The sequence below is a fragment of the Molothrus ater genome, chromosome 3, assembly GCF_012460135.2.
Source record: "Molothrus ater isolate BHLD 08-10-18 breed brown headed cowbird chromosome 3, BPBGC_Mater_1.1, whole genome shotgun sequence".
Classification (NCBI taxonomy): domain Eukaryota; kingdom Metazoa; phylum Chordata; class Aves; order Passeriformes; family Icteridae; genus Molothrus; species Molothrus ater.
The window spans coordinates 53,109,496-53,128,274 of record NC_050480.2 but is presented as its reverse complement, the minus strand read 5'-3'; the positions used below and the strand labels follow the sequence as shown (position 1 = coordinate 53,128,274).

Here is an 18,779-nt window from a genome sequence, read left to right as displayed (position 1 = left end):
CATGCCAAATAACATCTTTTTTTCTCATCACAAAAAGGGGGGGGGGAAATATTTTGTATTCTTGCTTTAAAAAAGCTTTAAATTTTTGACATCTTTTTAAATGCTTCTCTTTCTTCTTTGATACAATTAAATATACTTAATGTCTACCACTATGGTCAGTCAAATAGCACCAGTAGTTTTTCCTCCTCTTGGCTTTGTATTTATTGAAATGTTAAAATGATCCTTAGACAGTCCTCAGCATTGACACTCCCCCCCTTGGGATTCAGCTGTAGGCACAGCTCCCCAAGGACAAACATGCACTTGGAAAGGGCACAAGCAAAATGTATCTTCACCCTAATTTATTCCAATTTGGACATCCCAAAGTGGAAGCTGTTAACAAAAACAATGCTCTGTAAGCAAATACACACAAACAGCAGAGATCTCTAGTCATGCTGTAATATCAGGTTCTATTATCTCCTTACCACAGATAATGAACTATTATAACTCTTTCAGTAGAGACTGCTCTGAGTATTGAAATGCTGATTATTTTTGACATATTTCCTGCTTCCATAGTCTAACCATATATAACAACACTGAGAAAAAATGGTCCCATTTGTAAGATGGGAAATGAATGGACAAAAATATCCTCTACACAGAATCTTTAAATAGGAGTCATTATCTGTGAAAACTGCTGGCAAAAAAACCCAACCAACTACTATTTAAATGCTTGATTGTCCCAGAAAAATAGTGGTAAATGGAAACAACTGATCTGGTTTTACTGACTGCAATCAAACAGGGTTCAGTCACAGGCTGATTCCTGAGGGTACTTAAGTACACAGGTAAGGGTTTCTGTAAACAGGACAGCTGGTTAAATGATTCTCAGATACGGTGTTCAGAGCATCAAGAAAGTTGATTAATGAAATGCTAAAAAATTTCAAAGGACAATGGTAGCATGGAACAAAAAGATGACACCAACAAAAAAAATTTAAGAGAATTGAATTTTATTCACTAACCTGTTATTCTATGCTCAAATTATTTTCTCCTCACAACTCTTATGTATTTTTTAAGAAAACATTCTTTAATTTAAAAAATGAGATTTTAAACAATATTGAGTCTTTCCAAAAACAGGCCAGAAAAAAAAAAAAAAACAGGGCAGAATGAACAGATTTGTTTTCCAAATATATGCTGCTTTTTTCATTTTGTTGGTAGCTGTTGTTTTGTTTTCCTCTGGAACATATAAACAGGAAGTGGGAGAAGGAAAAAAATCATTGCTTTTTTATTCAGACAGGCCTTGATTGTGTAACTGCCCCTTTGTGTGCAGAGCGTGTCTAAAAGGAAGCAGTGCCTAAAATAAAGTGTGTTCAAGTGTTTTGGTTGATTGTATTCAGTGTGTTCACTCTTTTGTGTGACCTAATCCATTGTGAAATTAAACACCTGGATAAATGCTGGTAAAACTGGACACTTCTCAAAAGGAGGCTGCTGCAGCTGAACATTTAAGTTTAACAAAAAAACCCCATCAATTAACCAGGATCATATCACCATCCCAATAGCACATGTATTGATGTCTTCACTAGAACAGGAATAAAATGCCAGACACTGAGGGCTGGTAGAATTAATTCTTTCAACACCAGTGCTGGCTGATGTTGGCTTAAAGTACCTGTCAAACTATGGCCTCACCTTAACATGGATAAAAATCATATTTAGGCATTGAACATCTAAAAAAGGTGAAATCTTTTGTAGTTATTATACCTAATGCATTATTAAAAGTTACTTGCAGTAAGTAACTATAAATTTAAGTAAGAATGCTAAGGCAAAACCTCATTGGTACCTTGGGGAGCTTCTACAGAGTTAAGCAATTCTCAAAGTCTAGTCTTTCCTTTTTAAAACTGCTTACTGACAAGTACCTTAACAAAAAAGTATCTTTCTACACTCTGGAGTACTGAAGTCAAGAAGCCCAGGATTATCACAGATTTTTCTAGCAAACTGTTGTAATTCTTTTGCACAAATAGCAGCAGATACAGTTTTCAGCAAAGATCAAAATGATATATATCACTTGATGACATTTCTAGCATATATATTCTCAGATGTCAATGCAATGTCATTCTTGATAAATTTCACACTGATAACAGGACAGTTCAGACACCCAGGAATATATGAAAGCTGGAAAAAATGCAGTGCTCAAGAGAAAGGAAGTTAAAAAAAAGGATGGCAAAAAAGGAGACAATTTCCTTATTGCAATGTATTTCCACAGCTTGTGAAATAAATTCTCATGAAGCTTTCTATTTTGTCTATTTCAAAAAAGAAATTCATGCTTATTGTTTCTGTAAAGGCAATGAATGAGTCATGACACAGCAGCCTACAGAGGAAAGCAGGAAAGCAAATGAAGGATCTCATGCCCTTTGACCAGAAAGGGAGCTTATGAGTGATCAGAAATTAAGGTTCTGATATAAAGTACAATGAAAGAATTTTTTCTCTTGATATGCATTGAATTAATTTGATATGTTATTGAATCATCATTTTTAAAATAAACAAAATTGATCAGTTCCTAATTCCCTAAGAACATCTGTAATACATGTTACATTTTAAGAGCTTGGTGGAGATGAGACTGATCAATTTTAAGGGCCTATTTTTATGCTTTTGGAAATAACAAAGCATTAGTGAGGAAAAAAATATCCTTCAATTAAACATGCTGTGTTTCAAATTAATACAACAGCACGGTGTAATTGCTAGCTCTGCTTTGCAGTTCTTTTCTTCAGAATGCACAAGTGGATCCAGTTAGAAATTGCCTGAGCTCAGATTTATTTTGGCCATGAGATCTCATAGTCCCAGAGTTTTGATCCTTCCCCTGACACAGTGAGATGGGAGTGGAGAGCTTTAATTTTGACTAAATGATCCCACTTACATATTCCACAGCTTACAGACTTCTACCTCCTCATTCCCATCCTTACTGCAGTCACCTTGCTTCCAGACTCGCTGCAGCACTCTGAGACTGCATGGTGAACTGGATCCCTGAGGTGATGCAGGCTCATGTCTAAAGTGTGCTCACATCACAGAATTAAGAGAAATCAGTAACTGTATTTCACTAATCAGAAGTATGATTCCAGCAAACAGTGTAAGCATTATGTATTTCAGCTAATCTCAAGTACTGAAGTATTTAGCAGGGCCTCCTCTGAATAGATTTTTAAATTAATCCTACACCTGTACTGAATTCAATTAAATCTAGTGCTCTTATCACTAACTTTGCCAAGTTCCATATATATCAGCATGTCTATAAAGCATTCAATGCATTCTTATTTCCTGCATTATCACTACTGGAAAACTTAAAAGATCTTAAAAGTTTAAAAGAACAAACCTTACTGAACCAGTCTGGGTTCTTCTTTTTTGTCATTGCAAGTGTAGTGCCAAAACCTGCTATCATTCCTGCTGTAGCAACAGTACCTAGAAAAATTCCACCTGTCAAGAAAAGTTGAAGAAATAAAAATCAAGACTTTAAAGAAAAAAAAACCAAACAACCTGTTTAGAAAAGAAAACCTGAAAGTATAAGATCTGTTAGCACATGCTGGAGAGAAAGGCCCAGTTGTCTACATTTTTTATGCTAAGTCAGTATGACAAAATAGCAAGACAGAGAATTAGTTCTATGAAACAAGGAATTTTGAAAATAATGTCATGTGTACGTATTTTCAGGCCACACGCAAAAATTCAAATCCCAGGATGCTTTTTTTGCAGTACTTTGAGATTCCCCTCATTCCATAACCAGCCTACTAAAATCTTGTTCTATGGTGATGCCTCACCCTTCCCTAAATGGGAAATGTAATTGGGTTTGTTGCATCATTTGTGATTTCAAATGGCCACCACCAGTTCCTCTAAAGACCATGACATAAGCAACACTTGTTCTTCAGCTTTATGTTTTAATACTCTATTTATTTTTTTAATTAAGTAACTGAATTATTTTCATTAAAAAAGAAAGAAAATTACACTAGCAAAAGCTATCCCAAGAAAGAAAGCATCCCTTGCTTTTCAAAGAAAGCATCCCTTGCTTTTCAGTTTCAAAAGTCACTTGAGGTACCTTGATCCTTTCTAGCTCTTGCACCAAAGGCACATGGAGCCACACCTGGCCACTCTTAAGAAAAAGGCTTGTTATTGAGACTTACTGCACTGTAGAAACCAACCTGATTCATATTAAAATTTAAAAATTTCAGGGGCGTTACATGCTCTTCCTTTGCAGGTATTGTACCCATCCTGTTTCCCCTTTCCTAACACCAGTTAGGTAATTTTAAAATGGTCTGAATGGGAAATAAGCAAAAATACAGTTAAGTTAGGTCTCACTTTTAAAAAAGTTATTGATCTGATTACTGTGATGAGGAAGTTTTCTGTACTCTTGTCAGTGAAATTGTTAAGGTGCCTCTTCTGCTCGGGAGCACAAAGACTTCGCACCTTGACCAAACTATGCGGTCCACTAAGTTTTACATTTCCAGGTCAGGTAACCAACACTTCCCCAGTTACAGACACAATACTTGGCGGCGGTAGGTCCATCCTCTGGAAGGGTCTGCCCGGAATGTCCCGGCCGGCAGGGCTGGGACGGGGCCGCCTGAGCCCGGGCCTCCGCTCCGCCGGGGGGCGCGGGGAGACCGAGCAGACACCGGGAGCAGCCGGAGTTAGGGATAAAAAGTACAATATCATATAAACGTAAAGCCGCACAGCGCCGCCAGCCCGCCGTGCGCCCTGCAGCTGTGTGCGGCTGCGGAGACTCCGGCTCTGACCCGGCCGCGTTCTCCCGGCTCGGGACACGGGCTCCTTCCCTTAGGGAATCCGCAGCGCTGCCTGGAGCCCGCAGGAGCCGCCTCTTCCCGAGGGCTCCTGCCGCCTCGGGCCCGGCAGCGCCGAGCGCGGACCCCTCAGGGCTGAGCTCCCTCCCGGGCAGGAGGCGGCTGCGCTGGGCGCCCGTCCCGCCCCACTGAAGGGTGAAGGGTGACCTGCTGAAGGGTGACCGGCGCCGCCGCTGCCAGGGGCGAGGGAAAAGGCGGCCGGCGCCGCAGGGGCTTCCTCGCTATGTCCAGAAGCCGCGGCGAGGCCATTCCCAAACGTCTGGCTTACTCCCCAGGGGCGGGAGAGAGGGACAAAACCTGGGGCTACGGAAAGGGGAGCATGGCTGGGGACGGTCTCGGCCTGCCTGACACGCTGCTGCTCGTCCCTGACCCGTGCAGGGGGGAGGAGGAGGAGAGGAAAGAAGAGGAAGGCTGTCTGCACCTTTGATTAAGAAGAGCTTGTCCTGGGATGCCGCAGAGCTCCCAGCCCCTCGGGGCAGGGATAGCCCGCGCCCAGGGTCCGGCGGCGCTGCGGCCACAGCCCCGTCATGGGCGGCCCCGCCGGCAGCCGCCCCCATGGCCCAGGGCACGGCAGGAGGAGGACGAGGAGGCTGCAACCCGGAAGGAAAGGGAGCTGGGCTGGGACACGCAGCCGCCTTCCCTCCTCCTCCTTCCCCTCCGCGGCCGCGCAGCCCGGCGGGACCCAGCGGCAGCGCGGGCGCGGGCGGAGCTGCCGCCCCCTTAGGAGGGGCCTCCGGCCCTGGGGCGTGTTCCGCATCCCGGGAGGCCAAACCGCGCACAGGGAAAACCGGGAAAAGTTATCCAAGGCTCTTTTAAATCAAGTCTTTTGTAGCAGGCGCATAAGGGGTTTGGTTTTGCGGGTATTTTATGTTCCTTGGGACAGATCGCGTAGTGCACTTTACGAAATAAAACTGGGAGACATTATTAATTCCGTTCTTAATTTAGTAAGCTGTATCTTGATGAACGGTGTTCCTTTAAAGTAGATATTTTCATTCCAAATTGTCATTCTTTCAAGTTATGTAAATAGTTTTTCACACTATGAGAACATACAATCAGAGTTTTTTTCATCTCTGCACCACTCTAATTCTCAGCTGCTGATGAATATAAATTGATGTGCTACCTAATTTTATCACTTTATCAAACAGTGTACTAACTTAAGATTCAGTATGAACAGGTAAAGTGAATTTTTAGTTATAACAATCAGTACTTCAACAGCAAACAATGAATGTAAATAAATCCAAACCAAGCGTTTCTTCCCCAGCTTTGTATCTTCCTTCTTTGTATCTTTTAACATAATTTATAGCATGTATCTAAGGGTCTAATTATAGGGACTGGGTTGCTAGGCAAGAAATGAGTATTTTGGGAAACTTCCTGTTCATGATACTTCTAAATACCAACCCAAAGCTGTTTCCTAATAGTTTACTGTGTAAATTAGAGCAATATTTTACACAGAGAGCCCATCACTAACTCATTTTTTTCTAATCTGGAAAGCAAGCTAATTATTCCTTCTTCTTTTTCCTATGAAAAAAATACCCCAAAATCCTGTGTGTGCTTTGGAATAGAATTGGACTTTGTCACAAATAATAACAAAACATCCTGGAAAAGCTTAGAGAAGGACATCTTAGAAAAACTGCAGTGTGACAATGTGAAAAGAAGAAATTACTTTTTATATAAAGTATTAAAATTTATTAGAATGCATAAAACTAAAACAGGAGCATGCATGTCTTTTTGATTGTAATTGGTGTCAAGATCATCACGGCACCTGATAGAGGAATCCTTGAACTGTGAGAGAATTAGGTTATTGTGTCTTTTGTATTATTTTGTGTCTTTGATGATAACAATCCTGTATTTTCTTCTCAGAATAATTTTTTGAGTTCACATCAATCAAGACAATCAATGGTTTTTTGAAATCACATCAGTCTTTCTTTCCATTTTTTCCAGAACCAGGAAGAAAGAGAAGAGAAAGGTGTAATAGTGTTATTTAATCCTGGTTTGAACAATGCCAAGAGTCTATATTTAAAAGAGTCAGATCAGATCTGTCTCTATTAATCATTCAGAGAGACTGAAAGTAGAGCATAAAGACCATAAAATCCACTCTGAATAACTTAAAATTCTTAGTGTTGTAAATTTTACTTGCTTTAAAAAACCCAAGAGATACTCAGAACTGTGTTCATTTAGGTTACAGTATTAATCTCTTCTTGTTGTATAATTGAATAAAATGCTTTTTTTTTTCTTTTTATTGCAAAAAAACTTTGTAAACCAAAAGCAGACAGTGAGAGGGAACCAATGTGTTCCACTTCAAAGGATGTGTAAATCTGCACTTGTGATTCAGATGTTATGGTTAGGAATTTCATATCAATCCCTGGGTTTTAATGAAAAATTGGTAACATGGTGCCTCTCCTATGGGAGTTCATATTTTTGTACAGTATTGGTGAGGGAGGAGTATGGAGGGTAAGCAAGAGCACAAGGAAGAAAATAAATTTTAAAATAAAACCAAAGAAACAACTTAGCATAAATATATTCCCTAAGAGATTTTTATAACCCTTGCAAACACATGGCATTGCTGCCAATAAGCAGCTCTATCAAGAAATAGAACCCCAGTGTGCAAACTTCTTAATGTGATGCTGTGAGATATTTCAGTCCTGGCCTGTGTGTCTGCTGCTCTCCTTCCTCTCTGGTGCAGGGCTGCACAGTGGTACCTGGCCACCTCCACTAACAGTGAGATCCACTTGAGCACCAAGCTTGCAATTTAGGTATTCAGAGGCAAAAAAGCTAGTTGATAAGCTGGCTGGGACTTAATAAAGGCAGTCATTTGTTATGTTCACTAAGTTAGCTGTCTGATTTATATAGGCAAAAGTTTTGAGTGCCACTGCAAAAAATTTTGGCACCTGAGACGCAGAATCCTGTTTGGAGTTTGAAAATCCAATCCAAAAATAGAGGAGATTGATTTGCATACTGGTTAAACTGATGTGTTCAGTAACTGAACTGGATTATGTAAAAGAACTTGGGAAAGAGCCGGACACTGGTTTTGGAAAGAGAGAAAAATGCAGCAGTTGAGCTGCCCTTTGGTTCTCAGGAGAGCTGAGCTTTATTCTCTGCCTGACTCACTGGGGTTATTTCCTCTATTTATGGCAGCTTTGATATTCCTGAAAGCACCATGCAGCATCAGCACTGTGTACAGGCAGGGGCATGAAGAAACCAGTTACATATTTCCAAACAATTTTCTAGTCGATTGGACAAGAAATTAAAGTGCTCTGCAGCTATGATTTGGTTTCTGCAGAAACTTCTGTTTTTATAATTAGCTGGTTACTGTTGTGCATCTCCAAAGGATCTGGTGGCTGAAATTCCCATGTTGAGAGTCTGTCCTCAGATCTCTTGTCTCACCGCAGCAAAAATCTGGTCACTGAATAGAGATGTGTAGGCTTTAATTACAGAAATACTCACAAAAGGCAGTGCTCATTTGTCAAATGTACTCACAATTGTAAGAAGAGCCTTGCACTGGAGAATCAAAAGACACATAAAAAATACTGGTTGAGCTGGCTTCATCTGCTTATGGAGGGGTACTTTTTGTTTTGGAGGTGATAAGGAGATTAATCATTTTGCACAAAGTTTTGCTGTGGTTCTCCAGCAAAGGCAAGAACTGAGAGGCTGGATCTCCAGATTTCCAGCCACCTACCCCAGCCCCAGAGATGCTTTTCTAAACTGCAGCTTGCTTCTGCAGAAAATGCAGCACTCTTCCTTAATTTCACTTCTACATTTGGGTATTCAGGAGCACATGTGAGGCATAACTTTGGACAAGACTGAGGGTGCAGGCATGCTGCAGAGACACCACAGCAGCACTGTTTGTTATGGCCACAGCTTGGCCACGTTTCAGTAAATGGCAAAAGTCCTGTTGGCAATCTGGCCAGAGTCCCAGTTATAAATCCCAAATTAGCATTTGGGGATGATGACATTATGGCTGGTCAGAGGCACACTACAGATTTCAGAGCTGTTGATAACATTTAAAGGCTGTCACATGCCTTGGACGGAATTCAGGTGAGGCTGCAGATATGAGAACTCTTAAGTAGGGTCTTCTTTCATATGTCTGTATCTATTTGTTTTCTGTTCTTATCCTTTACAAAATTATATGTTTTATTACCTGCTCAGTGTTTATAATACTCTCTCTTGGGAAGTGAAATATGCCCATATCTGTTTGGATTTGCCCACATTTACTAGAGAGGAAAATCACAGATTCCTTCCCAATTCCTGTGGTATTTCCACTGTCTTTAGTGACCTAGAAAATATATTTACAAGCTTGTTTTTCTTTTTCATTTCACTGGATACTACATCTTTAGTAGTCTTAGTATGTTATTTCATTATAGAACTTTTAATAGTTACTTTGCTGTACAATTTTAGAAAAACCTCTACTGTTGTCCAGGAGAAAAAAGTATTTCTGACTAAATTAAAAAAAAAAAAAAACAGCAAAATTAATTATTATTTCCCTGGTGTCACTACAGCATGGCTTGGTACTTGTGTCTCAGCCACTCTTACTGGAATGCTGCAGCCTGAGGTAGTAGCAGGAATCCTGAACCACCAGACCATCTGACCAGGTTCTGCTGGGTGGCAGCCTGGGAGCAGGATTTCTACGGAGAAAATCTGCTCCTGGCCTATGGGGCCAGAAGTGGAAACTTCCAAAATTATGGTTGGCAAGACAAAGGAGGCCTCTCTCAGAGACAGTCCCATAGACAGAGTTGTCCTGCTGTGGCTCTAGGAGATGACTTTTTTGGTAACTCAAACAGGTTCCCACAAAGAGTTAGGCTGAGATCAGACTGCCTGGAGAGATTGTACAGTTTCTTTTCAAGGAAGATTTCATGAGGATAAAGCTGTGAGTGAGTTGCTCTGAGCATACAGCTTGAGCCTGCTTTGGGAAGGAGGTTGCACCAAGACCTGGGTGTCTGGTTTGACTCCTCTACAATTGTGTTCATAGGCAAGGGTAACTTCAAGCTTGGCTCTCATGGAAGCCCCCACACCATTGTGGCTGCAGGGTGGGAGGGGGGTGCTGCTGGCACACACTGGGCAGCAGAGGGTCCCTCAGAAGCTGCTGCATGTACCTGTGGGAACGCTACTGTGCCCACCCCATGCCCCACCCCATGCTCCTATGGCCAGTGACACCAGTTTGGGCACCCTCAACAGTGCTGTGTGCTGCAGAGGAAGAAATTGGACTGGCATTTCCTTTATTGTGGGGAGGTGGCCACTATAAATTTGTCTTGTGTATGCCAGTAGTATGTCACCTGCTGAGAAAGCCAACTGTAGAATTAATTGTCAGGAATATGAGATGTATATTTTTCCTAATTGGCTTCAGTGCAATTATATCCAAAGGCCCTTTTCGCAGTCATTCACAGAGCTTAATTGGTATAGTTTAATATTACAATCTAAAAAGGCCTGGAAGGAGAGCTGGTATTAGGCTAGGTTCCTGATGAATTATAATTATCACTTTGTGTAGATGGATGGAAAACATTTCTAATTAAATTAGTCTTGTTACATAAATTAATATTGTGCTCTGGATAAAGCACTTCTGATTTCACATCTAAACTATTTTTAAGAGCACCAAGTTTGTGCCAGAATTTTACTTGGCAGGTCAAATTGTCTTTTAAAATTACTTGACTTTTCAGTAGCATCTTATGATATGTTTCTGCACTGAAGATGTTTGGCAATGACAGAACGATTCAAAGGTTGGACAGCAAATAAAGTAAAATATAATAAAATAAAACTATGCAACTAGCATAATTTCCTAGTTCTGTGAGCATGGGGGATTCACAGTCTGAATGACAGGAATTCATAGCATGACTGTCACACATTTTCTTCCTGTATTAATTTCATCTCCGTCTGAGGGTGTTTGCGAGACATGAACCGCTAATCTAATACTTTGAAAACAGGAAAGCTCATTAGCAGCTCTGGGGAAGGGAGTGAGATGGGTGAGGAAGGTGCAGGTCATTAAAGGTTAAAAAGTAAAGGAAGTGTGAAAATTTTAAGAAGGATTACTCCACACATAACCTGTTTGTGCTCTGTAAAAACCCAAAGATTTTTGTGTATCTCACATTTCTTTCTCATTAACGAGACCTGCAGTGAATAAAGCAAGCAGGCAAATGGAAAGGTGTCAGCTGAAGATGTCAGGCTGCATTGCAAGGAGTGGATTATAGGCAGTCACTGCCCGATGACCGGAGCTTCATGGCCTAGTACATGCAGCCAACACGTCAGGTGTTGAACACGCCCTTTCCAACAGGCCTCATCACACATTCCGTTTAAGTTTCCAGAGCAACTGGAGTCTGTGACTCCAACAGGGTGGGTATTTTTCAAGAGCATAACGTGGGAGATAGATGGCCACTTTCTGGCAGAAGATAGTGGGAATATTGTGTCAAGACACTCTGTGCATATGGGAGACTGTTCCTGAATTTTTCTGCATGCATGCCCCCATGTGTATGCAGTACATTACAGCTTACCATATATATCAAAATTTGGCACTACTGTATCTCCCTAAACATCACATTAATCCATCTGTCTGTCACCATGGTAACAAGGCTCCCTATTGATGACTGAAGAAGAGCCGAACCATTAAAACTAAATGTACACTGTTTAAAAAAAAATCAGTAAGCTCACTTGGAATAGCACTACAGAGACACAAATGGTCAAAAATAGGCTAACTAATATTTTTTATGCATTATTTTTAGAGATTATGTGTATTATGGACCTGAAATAAAGCCTGTTATTGAAATGATCCTTAAATCTGATATTTGCTTCTTCACCTCTATTTTTTATATAATCTGCTGAACTCAATATTAAAAATTGTGCATTTTTTTCAGAAATTTGCGGGCTCCATAGTAATTCATCCAGGAGGATGGAAAGATTAAATTAATATCCTAAAACCACCACATACAAAGCAGATTAGAAATATCGCTGAATATTTTACTGCACTTTTTCTTTCTCTCTCTTTCTCTCTTGCTTCCATACTTGAAACTTTGCCAAAATAAAATCAGTAAAGTGCACTCCTTCATTAAAGGATCAATGTCTAACTGAGCACTGTTAGTAAGTTGGACCTGAGACTTTTTGAGAATTACTATGTTGTGAAAACTCTAACATGAATTACTGGACTTCATAAATCCTTCTTGGGCAATGTATTTCCATTTCTTGTTACACTGGCGCCATACATGCTATTAATGGTAGACTTGAGTCTATAATTCTATTAGGCTTTAAAGAGACCTTTGATTTTAGAGCCAAAATATAACTTCAAGCTAACAGCTGACTTCTCATCTCCTTCTGTGTTCATTGGATGGCACTTTTGGTTCTCTAGAAATGAGAGGACTAGAGAAAGAAATGGGAATACTGCATTTAAGAACAAACACTCTGTCACATTCACTGAACTGAAAGTATGAGTATTCTTGCTTATGTCAGGATTGATACCTGGTTTAAACTATGGCTCTGATCTTATCATAAACCCTTGGGTCAGGAGGTAGCTCACAAGGGTGCTTTATCAGCCCCATGAAAAGCTGACAGGTTGGAAGGTCAGATGGGGTCACTGCTCTGTCTGTGAGGGGGGATATGGAGTTTGTACCCGTGCATGTATGTTGCATGGATGTATATCATACAGATTTTATTAAACCTAATGTCCCAGTGGGCAAACATGGATGGTTTGCCCTGTTACATGGTACATGAGGCCCTGGACGACATGAAAGATCAACTGAACCTGGAAGATCAACTTGGTAGAACCAGGAGGCACAGATGCCACTAAGCAGCCTAGAGTTTCTGATTAACATCTGACATTTAAAATGTTTTCAGCTCTGAAGAAGCCACAGAAACTTACAGGAGTGGAGGAAAGCTCCCTTGCTCTCTCTTTTCTTTTCTCACTTCCTCTTCAGGTGGGTGAAGAATTGTGATCCCTTGAACTGACAAAAAAGGGTATTCCTGTCTGATATGAAGCAGTCAAAAAAGCAGCAACTGAAGAGAGTCTTCCTAGTTTCATTTTTGACAGAAAATAAAAGTATAATTCTGAACTTTATAAACACCAGGGTTGTGACATGTGCGTGGACAAAGACATAACAAAATGATCTGACAGCAAATGCTTTTGGAGGGCATAAAAGTGGCATTTGGCCATGCAGATGATGGATCCCTATGATGTATGTTGTGATCTAATTTGTGTTCATTCCAAGCAGTACATCATTACCACTGGATACAGCAGGCCTTCCAAACATTGGCAGCTACCAGCACAATTTCTCAGTGTTCTTCCAGTGAGCTAAGCTGTCTCTGATTTTAAGGAGATCTTTGTTGGTCAATACAATTTATTTTGCTTTCCCAAATGTTAAAACAACAGTGTAATGTGTTTCATTGATACAATTAATCTCAAACAGTTTATTATATAAAGAATAATACAAAGTAATAGCACTCCTAAGGATGGAAGGAACTTTTCTTTTTACTTACAAAATTATAAATTGTACCAACTTTTAAATTAAAGCTCAAAGAGTATGTTAATATTCAAAATTCAAAATCCTTACCATTTAAAATTAGTATTCCCATTCTAATTATTACTGAAAAAAAAGTATGCTCTCTCAAAGCGAGTATTTTCAAAAAGCATATTCTTAATTTCATGATTTTCAGAAATCATACCATTTCTCTTTGAATTTTATATTTTAATTGCATTTTTCAAGATCTAGACAACATCTTTTGTCACTCCAGTGAATTCCTTCCTCTTTTGAAGGAAACGTGAAAATTTCCTTCAAAACAGGAAATTGTATGCCATTGTAATAAAAACTTGGTTTGAATCCTTAGCTAGCATGAGAGAGTTATTTCCCCCCCAGCTGTATGTCTGTCTTCAAGCCATGCAGTAATGATGTCCTCTCACTCCTGGTGTAAGAAATTTGGATGTTATAGAGGACATGCTTCTGCACTGCTGCTGGCTTTGGCTGCTAGTCATATACCATGGAGCGTTTCTTCAAAACCTCTTTTGGCACCTTCCCCTTTTAACAGTGACTCTCACCCTGTAAAACCCCATCCAAGGAGGAGCCACGTGGGTTCTGTCAGCCCACCAAGCAACAGAACTAGCCTGAGCATCCCTTATCCATGGTGGCCAAATCTAGTCTTTATTTTCTAAAGTGGTCTCTGCATAGCAACACTAGATGGAGACTTAAGACATAAGCACCTGGGTTTATTTAAGTCAAGGGGGTTAATTATGATGAACTCTTCTATTTGTGAGAAGTACTTAGATCTACATGTACTGTACAACACGTTTTTATTTAAGGTTTTCTGCTTGCCATCCATTTTGAGTGAGGTGTTCGAAGGCAGGTGTTTTCCTCCTTCATCTCAGCTCCATGGCTGGCCTCCTGGAGGGGGATCGTAGGGAATATGGGTTGCCTTTGCCTAGTGGGGATATGGAGCAGGAACAAAGCAGTGAGAAACAGCTGATCTGCCCAAAAGAGTTTGGGTTGTTTTTTTTTTGTGTGAGCCTTTCAAGATACAGGCCTGATCACTGACCTTCAAAAAGAGCATTCCAACTCCTCAGAGGCAGGGGAGGAGCTAATTTTACCAACTGTAAGAAGATGGGGAGCTGTATCCTTCCGGTAGGTTGGTGGAGAGGAGAGATAAACTGGTGGTTTTCATGAGTTTGGAAGGAGGTGGAAAAAGGAAGTGGGAGGATTGATTTCTTTTTTTTTTTTTTCTTTTTTTTTTGTCTTTTTGTATAGAGAGGAAACTTGTATTTTTCTTCTTGAGGAGGTGCAGAGGAAGGAAATAAATGAGTATATTTTTTTTGGATATGTATGAAGAGAACAATTATGCCCTGTAAGCACTGGTTGGAATGAACATTCATTAAAGTAATGCCTTTCTTGTCCTACAGACCCAGGTGGTGCTTGTGAGGCTGTGTTGTTTGCCTACCATCCCAGGGCTCAGAATTGCCTAGAGGCTGAAATAGATATACTCAGACTGAAGGACATCATTTTACCAGGCTATTCCACATTGAAGGATTCACCACACCAAACCCTGCATACAGAGATGATGTGGAATGTATCCACTCATAGGGATTCTCCCAGAATCTGGAAAATTGACATTCCATGAATCCTGGCAGTCCACGTGGTCAACAAGCTGAGTGCACAGTCCCTCACAACACGGCATGTGTGCAGGTTGGCTGGGTATGGACACTTCATCCAAGATAAAAAGACAGCAATGCCTGAAATAAACACAAGTTCTCCAGCTTTGCAGAAGCTGAGGTTCTGCAGTGGGGGAGAGAGTGCCAGCTACCCACTCTGGAAGAGTAGAGAGCTGACAATGACTGATATTTTTTCTCTTCAGTGTAGTTGTAAGAATTGCATAGACACATCCTGTGGGAATGTAAATCCTGTCTTTTGTTCCTGGCAATGGGGGAGTCCAGACTGGGCAAGAGCTATCAATATTTTCAATGTTGCTGAAGATTAATTATGTAGGGATATAAGCTGTGGAGAATGGCTTTGAAGATATGCCTTTGACTGAAAACAGACCCTTGGATTTGCTGAAGCTCATCTGTACTAGATGCCTCCTGAATATGCATGGCTGCCCAGAATGCCAGTTCCTGCTGAATGGCAGGTGCTAACTCTGAGACAGGCATCTGGCATGCACAGAGCTTTTGATTATCTGCTGCTTGTTCCAAATACAGACCACAGCATGATGCCACAGGGAATGATAGTCTTCAAGATGCAAAACCTCATAAGTTATGAAGTTATTGAAAAAAAAATGTATTTCATATAACTCTAGAAGTTCTTGCAAGGTATTGAGATGTGATATCTAGAGTTGGCTTATCTGGCTCAGGCAGGCTGAGGAGAGGCCTGAGATGCTGTCATGATTTCTTGAGCTGTTGCACCAGGAGCAGGCAGAGTGGCAGCCAGCAAGCAAAGCAAAATAACAGGGGGTGGGGTGTGTTTGTAGTGTAGGCTGCACAAAGGTGACAGGTGTGCTCTAGGCTTATCGTGAGACACGTGCTGTGGTTAGGGACTGCGGCTGGAGCACACAATTGCTGAGCCTTGTGCATAATGCATGACAGCCAGGGCTGTGGCACGCAGATAAAACCAGCGTGGGATGGATTTTGCACTAAAATAAGCTCTGTGAATGTGAAGAAAGCCAGCCCAGCTAGGGCTGCTCTCCTAGTGGAGCCAGTCCGCTAGGAAAGCCCTAGCTTTGACCTGTGTGCCAAAAGCTGCTCTGCGCCAGATGGCTTGGATGAAGAGAATCACAAAAATCCGGGAAGTTAAATTGGGTTCTCATAAATCCCCATGAGCTGCCCCTTCATGCCACCAGTAATTTGCTTTTTGTTAGAGTTTCTCTGTGGAAGAAATCTTCCTAATTGTAGTTATCTTCACAAGTGGGAAAAAAAAAAAAAAAGCAAGTTTTTAAAGATTATTTCCCCTCACAAGGTGTTCCTTCTGAGTATGGTGTCCCTAAAAGTCCACCTGCAGTTTCTCCCACAGGAAGTGAATGCCAGGCTTTTCTCCTGCTGATGTCCTCTGTCCCCAATCCTCAACTCTGAGTAGCCACCTGAAGATTCAGCCATCAACTTTAGCAAGTATTCACCATCTCTGAGGCATCAAGGGCTCATGCTGGGCTGATGAAGGACTCTCAGTCCTCATGGAAGAAGACTTCATTCTTCTATATGAAACCCCACTTAATACATTTTTGCATACAAATATTTATATTTGTATATCAATGTTAATTTTTTCCTGTTTTATTCCCTCTGGTATTCTGTACCTACACTTCTCTTAATCAAATAAAACATACCAATTCAGAATGCCTCCAAGACTAATCTTTGAATATTATTTATTGCATGAATAATTTTCTTTAGAATTCTGAATAGTTTTCCTAGATTTGCTGGTTACAGTTTTATTGGTTTAAAATGTAATTATACTCCAGACTGCCATGTGCTCATCAGAATTAATTTAGATGAATGCTAATAGATTAGCACTAGAGTTAGATTAAACTAACTCTACAAAAATCAGGTTTATAAGCTTGTTCTCCTATTATGGTGTAAAAAGCCTATGTTCTAAAGTATTTACAATCATTCTCAGAACCTTGGCCAAAACATTCTCTTGACCATCCAAATAGTCCCCTAGCTTTTCTTATAAGAAGTTCTTGAATTTTTTAAAGAATAATTATTGGTTAAAATAATTAAGATTAATAAATCTTACAGGAAAAAATAGAAATAGGTCTAATGACACCCACATAGACATATTTGAAGAAGACAAACTTCCGAGAACACTTGAAAGTGAGCCATTATGTTGGTTTCAATATGGAATATGCATTTATTGAGTGAAAGTCAGATTTCCATCAGAAGATGTTGTACTAGTAGCAGAAGTAATTGCTAAAACTCTGCTTCCATAAACACATACCTAGTCGGGCACACACTTGTGAGCAAAGTCCATCCATTTAAGTGTTCACAGAAATATCAGAATGATCACTATAGTAAATGCATGAACAAAAATAGAAGAAAAATGTTTTTGTATTATGCCTCTGACCACATTTGTGTATGATCAGTATCACATTTCTGTTAATTGTCAGACTTCCTTTCTTACTGCAGTGTTGTCAGCCATATGATTCATGAGTCATATCTAGTCTTTTGTATACAGAGCTCATTGAATATTCAGATTCCACAGAGTATAAATTACCAAGTAAATGAACTAATTTTTGTTATCCTATTTGGTGAGGGGGAAGGGAAGGAACTCAGGCTTTCCAAATTTGAAATGAATTCAATCATTGCAGTGCTGCACCCTTGAGCAGCAGTCCTGGCTTATTCTTCTGAAAACAATAGCTCTGAGAGGTGTAAAATTACCTGTTCTCCCTTTTGTTTTTACTCATTGTTTTATGTTAGGAAGGTGGGAAAGAGGGGTTGGTATGAAACCTAAGACCAACATTGCTGTTTGCTGAGATAAAGTATTTACAGTGAGGGGGGGCAGGTCTCAAATAGACACAAAACCAAGTGGAAGGCAGAGAAGGGAAAGAAAAGAAAGGCTCAAGAGAAAATCAACTACATAATACTAAATTTCCCCCCTTAATGATGCTGAATGTGACAATGGAGAGATTTTCACAAGCAGTTAGCTCCATTTTGAGATGGCCTAGTTAAGTGTTTAATGATGCAGGTAGGCCTTTCTGAGATTCACAGAATTTTCTAATTGTCTGATTTCCTCCAGAAAACCTTCTCTGTATTTTGTGTTACTCTATATAAGACATCATGGATGCGTTCCACTGACAGCAATGGATGTAAATGCTTCTGCAAATGCTCAAAATGTGTAGTCCAAAACAGTGAAACAGCCCACAACTATATTATGAAGAAGACTTTTCTCAAAATGAGTGCCATGCTCCCACATAAGCTGGATGGAGTCACTTTCTTGCACTCCACAGCAAAGCATAAGTTCCTACTTTCCCACAGTACTGTGAGTGGGTGTTTACTGAGGCAGCAGAGAAGAGAAGGAAGAGGCACAAGGAAATATACACAGAGAGGGGCAAAAAAGGTTGTAGATGAGATAAAATGGAGTGTATTTGCTTCTGTTTTGTCAACCAGAAGTACAGTTCCTTCTATAGCCTCAAGCAGGAAACAGGAGGGGAAAAAGAAAACCTGTAAAAGGGATATTTTTTTAAACAGGAGATACTAGTTAAAGAACAGTATCAAAACATTTTTACTACATTAATTAGTTAATTAAAGTAATTGTAGTTGACACCATCCTTTTAATTGTGTGACCCTTTGTAGGTGTGTTCTTTGTTTTGTTTCCTATGGGAACAGACTTAGGCAATTGCTTAGTAAGTATCCGTCGGACTTCTCTTCACAGAGAGTAAGTTGAAACTTGCTCAGCTGAATGGAAAAGAGAGAAGAGGTTTCAAGTTTACCTATATTTTTTAAAAGTTTCTAGAAAATCAATGAAAAAAGGGAAATTGATGCCAACACTTTTTAAAGTTCTTGGGTGTGATGTACTACCACCCTGGGCACGTCAT

General features: G+C 40.2%; 1 protein-coding gene across 2 annotated transcripts in view; it reads right to left on the bottom strand.

Annotated features, from left to right (window-relative positions):
• Positions 1-18,779, bottom strand: part of TMEM242 (transmembrane protein 242) — a 40,489-nt gene that overhangs the window by 14,497 nt on the left and 7,213 nt on the right. The window contains exons 1-2 of one of the 2 annotated variants that reach the window (XM_036381307.2): positions 5,227-5,413; positions 3,332-3,432 (exon numbers count right to left, since the gene is read on the bottom strand). In XM_036381307.2, coding sequence (XP_036237200.1) covers positions 3,332-3,432; positions 5,227-5,362 — 237 coding nt within the window. In that variant the 5' untranslated portion in view covers positions 5,363-5,413. Of the gene's footprint in view, positions 1-3,331; positions 3,433-5,226; positions 5,414-18,779 lie in introns of those variants that run through there. The other variant, XM_036381308.1, reaches the window with a different exon arrangement.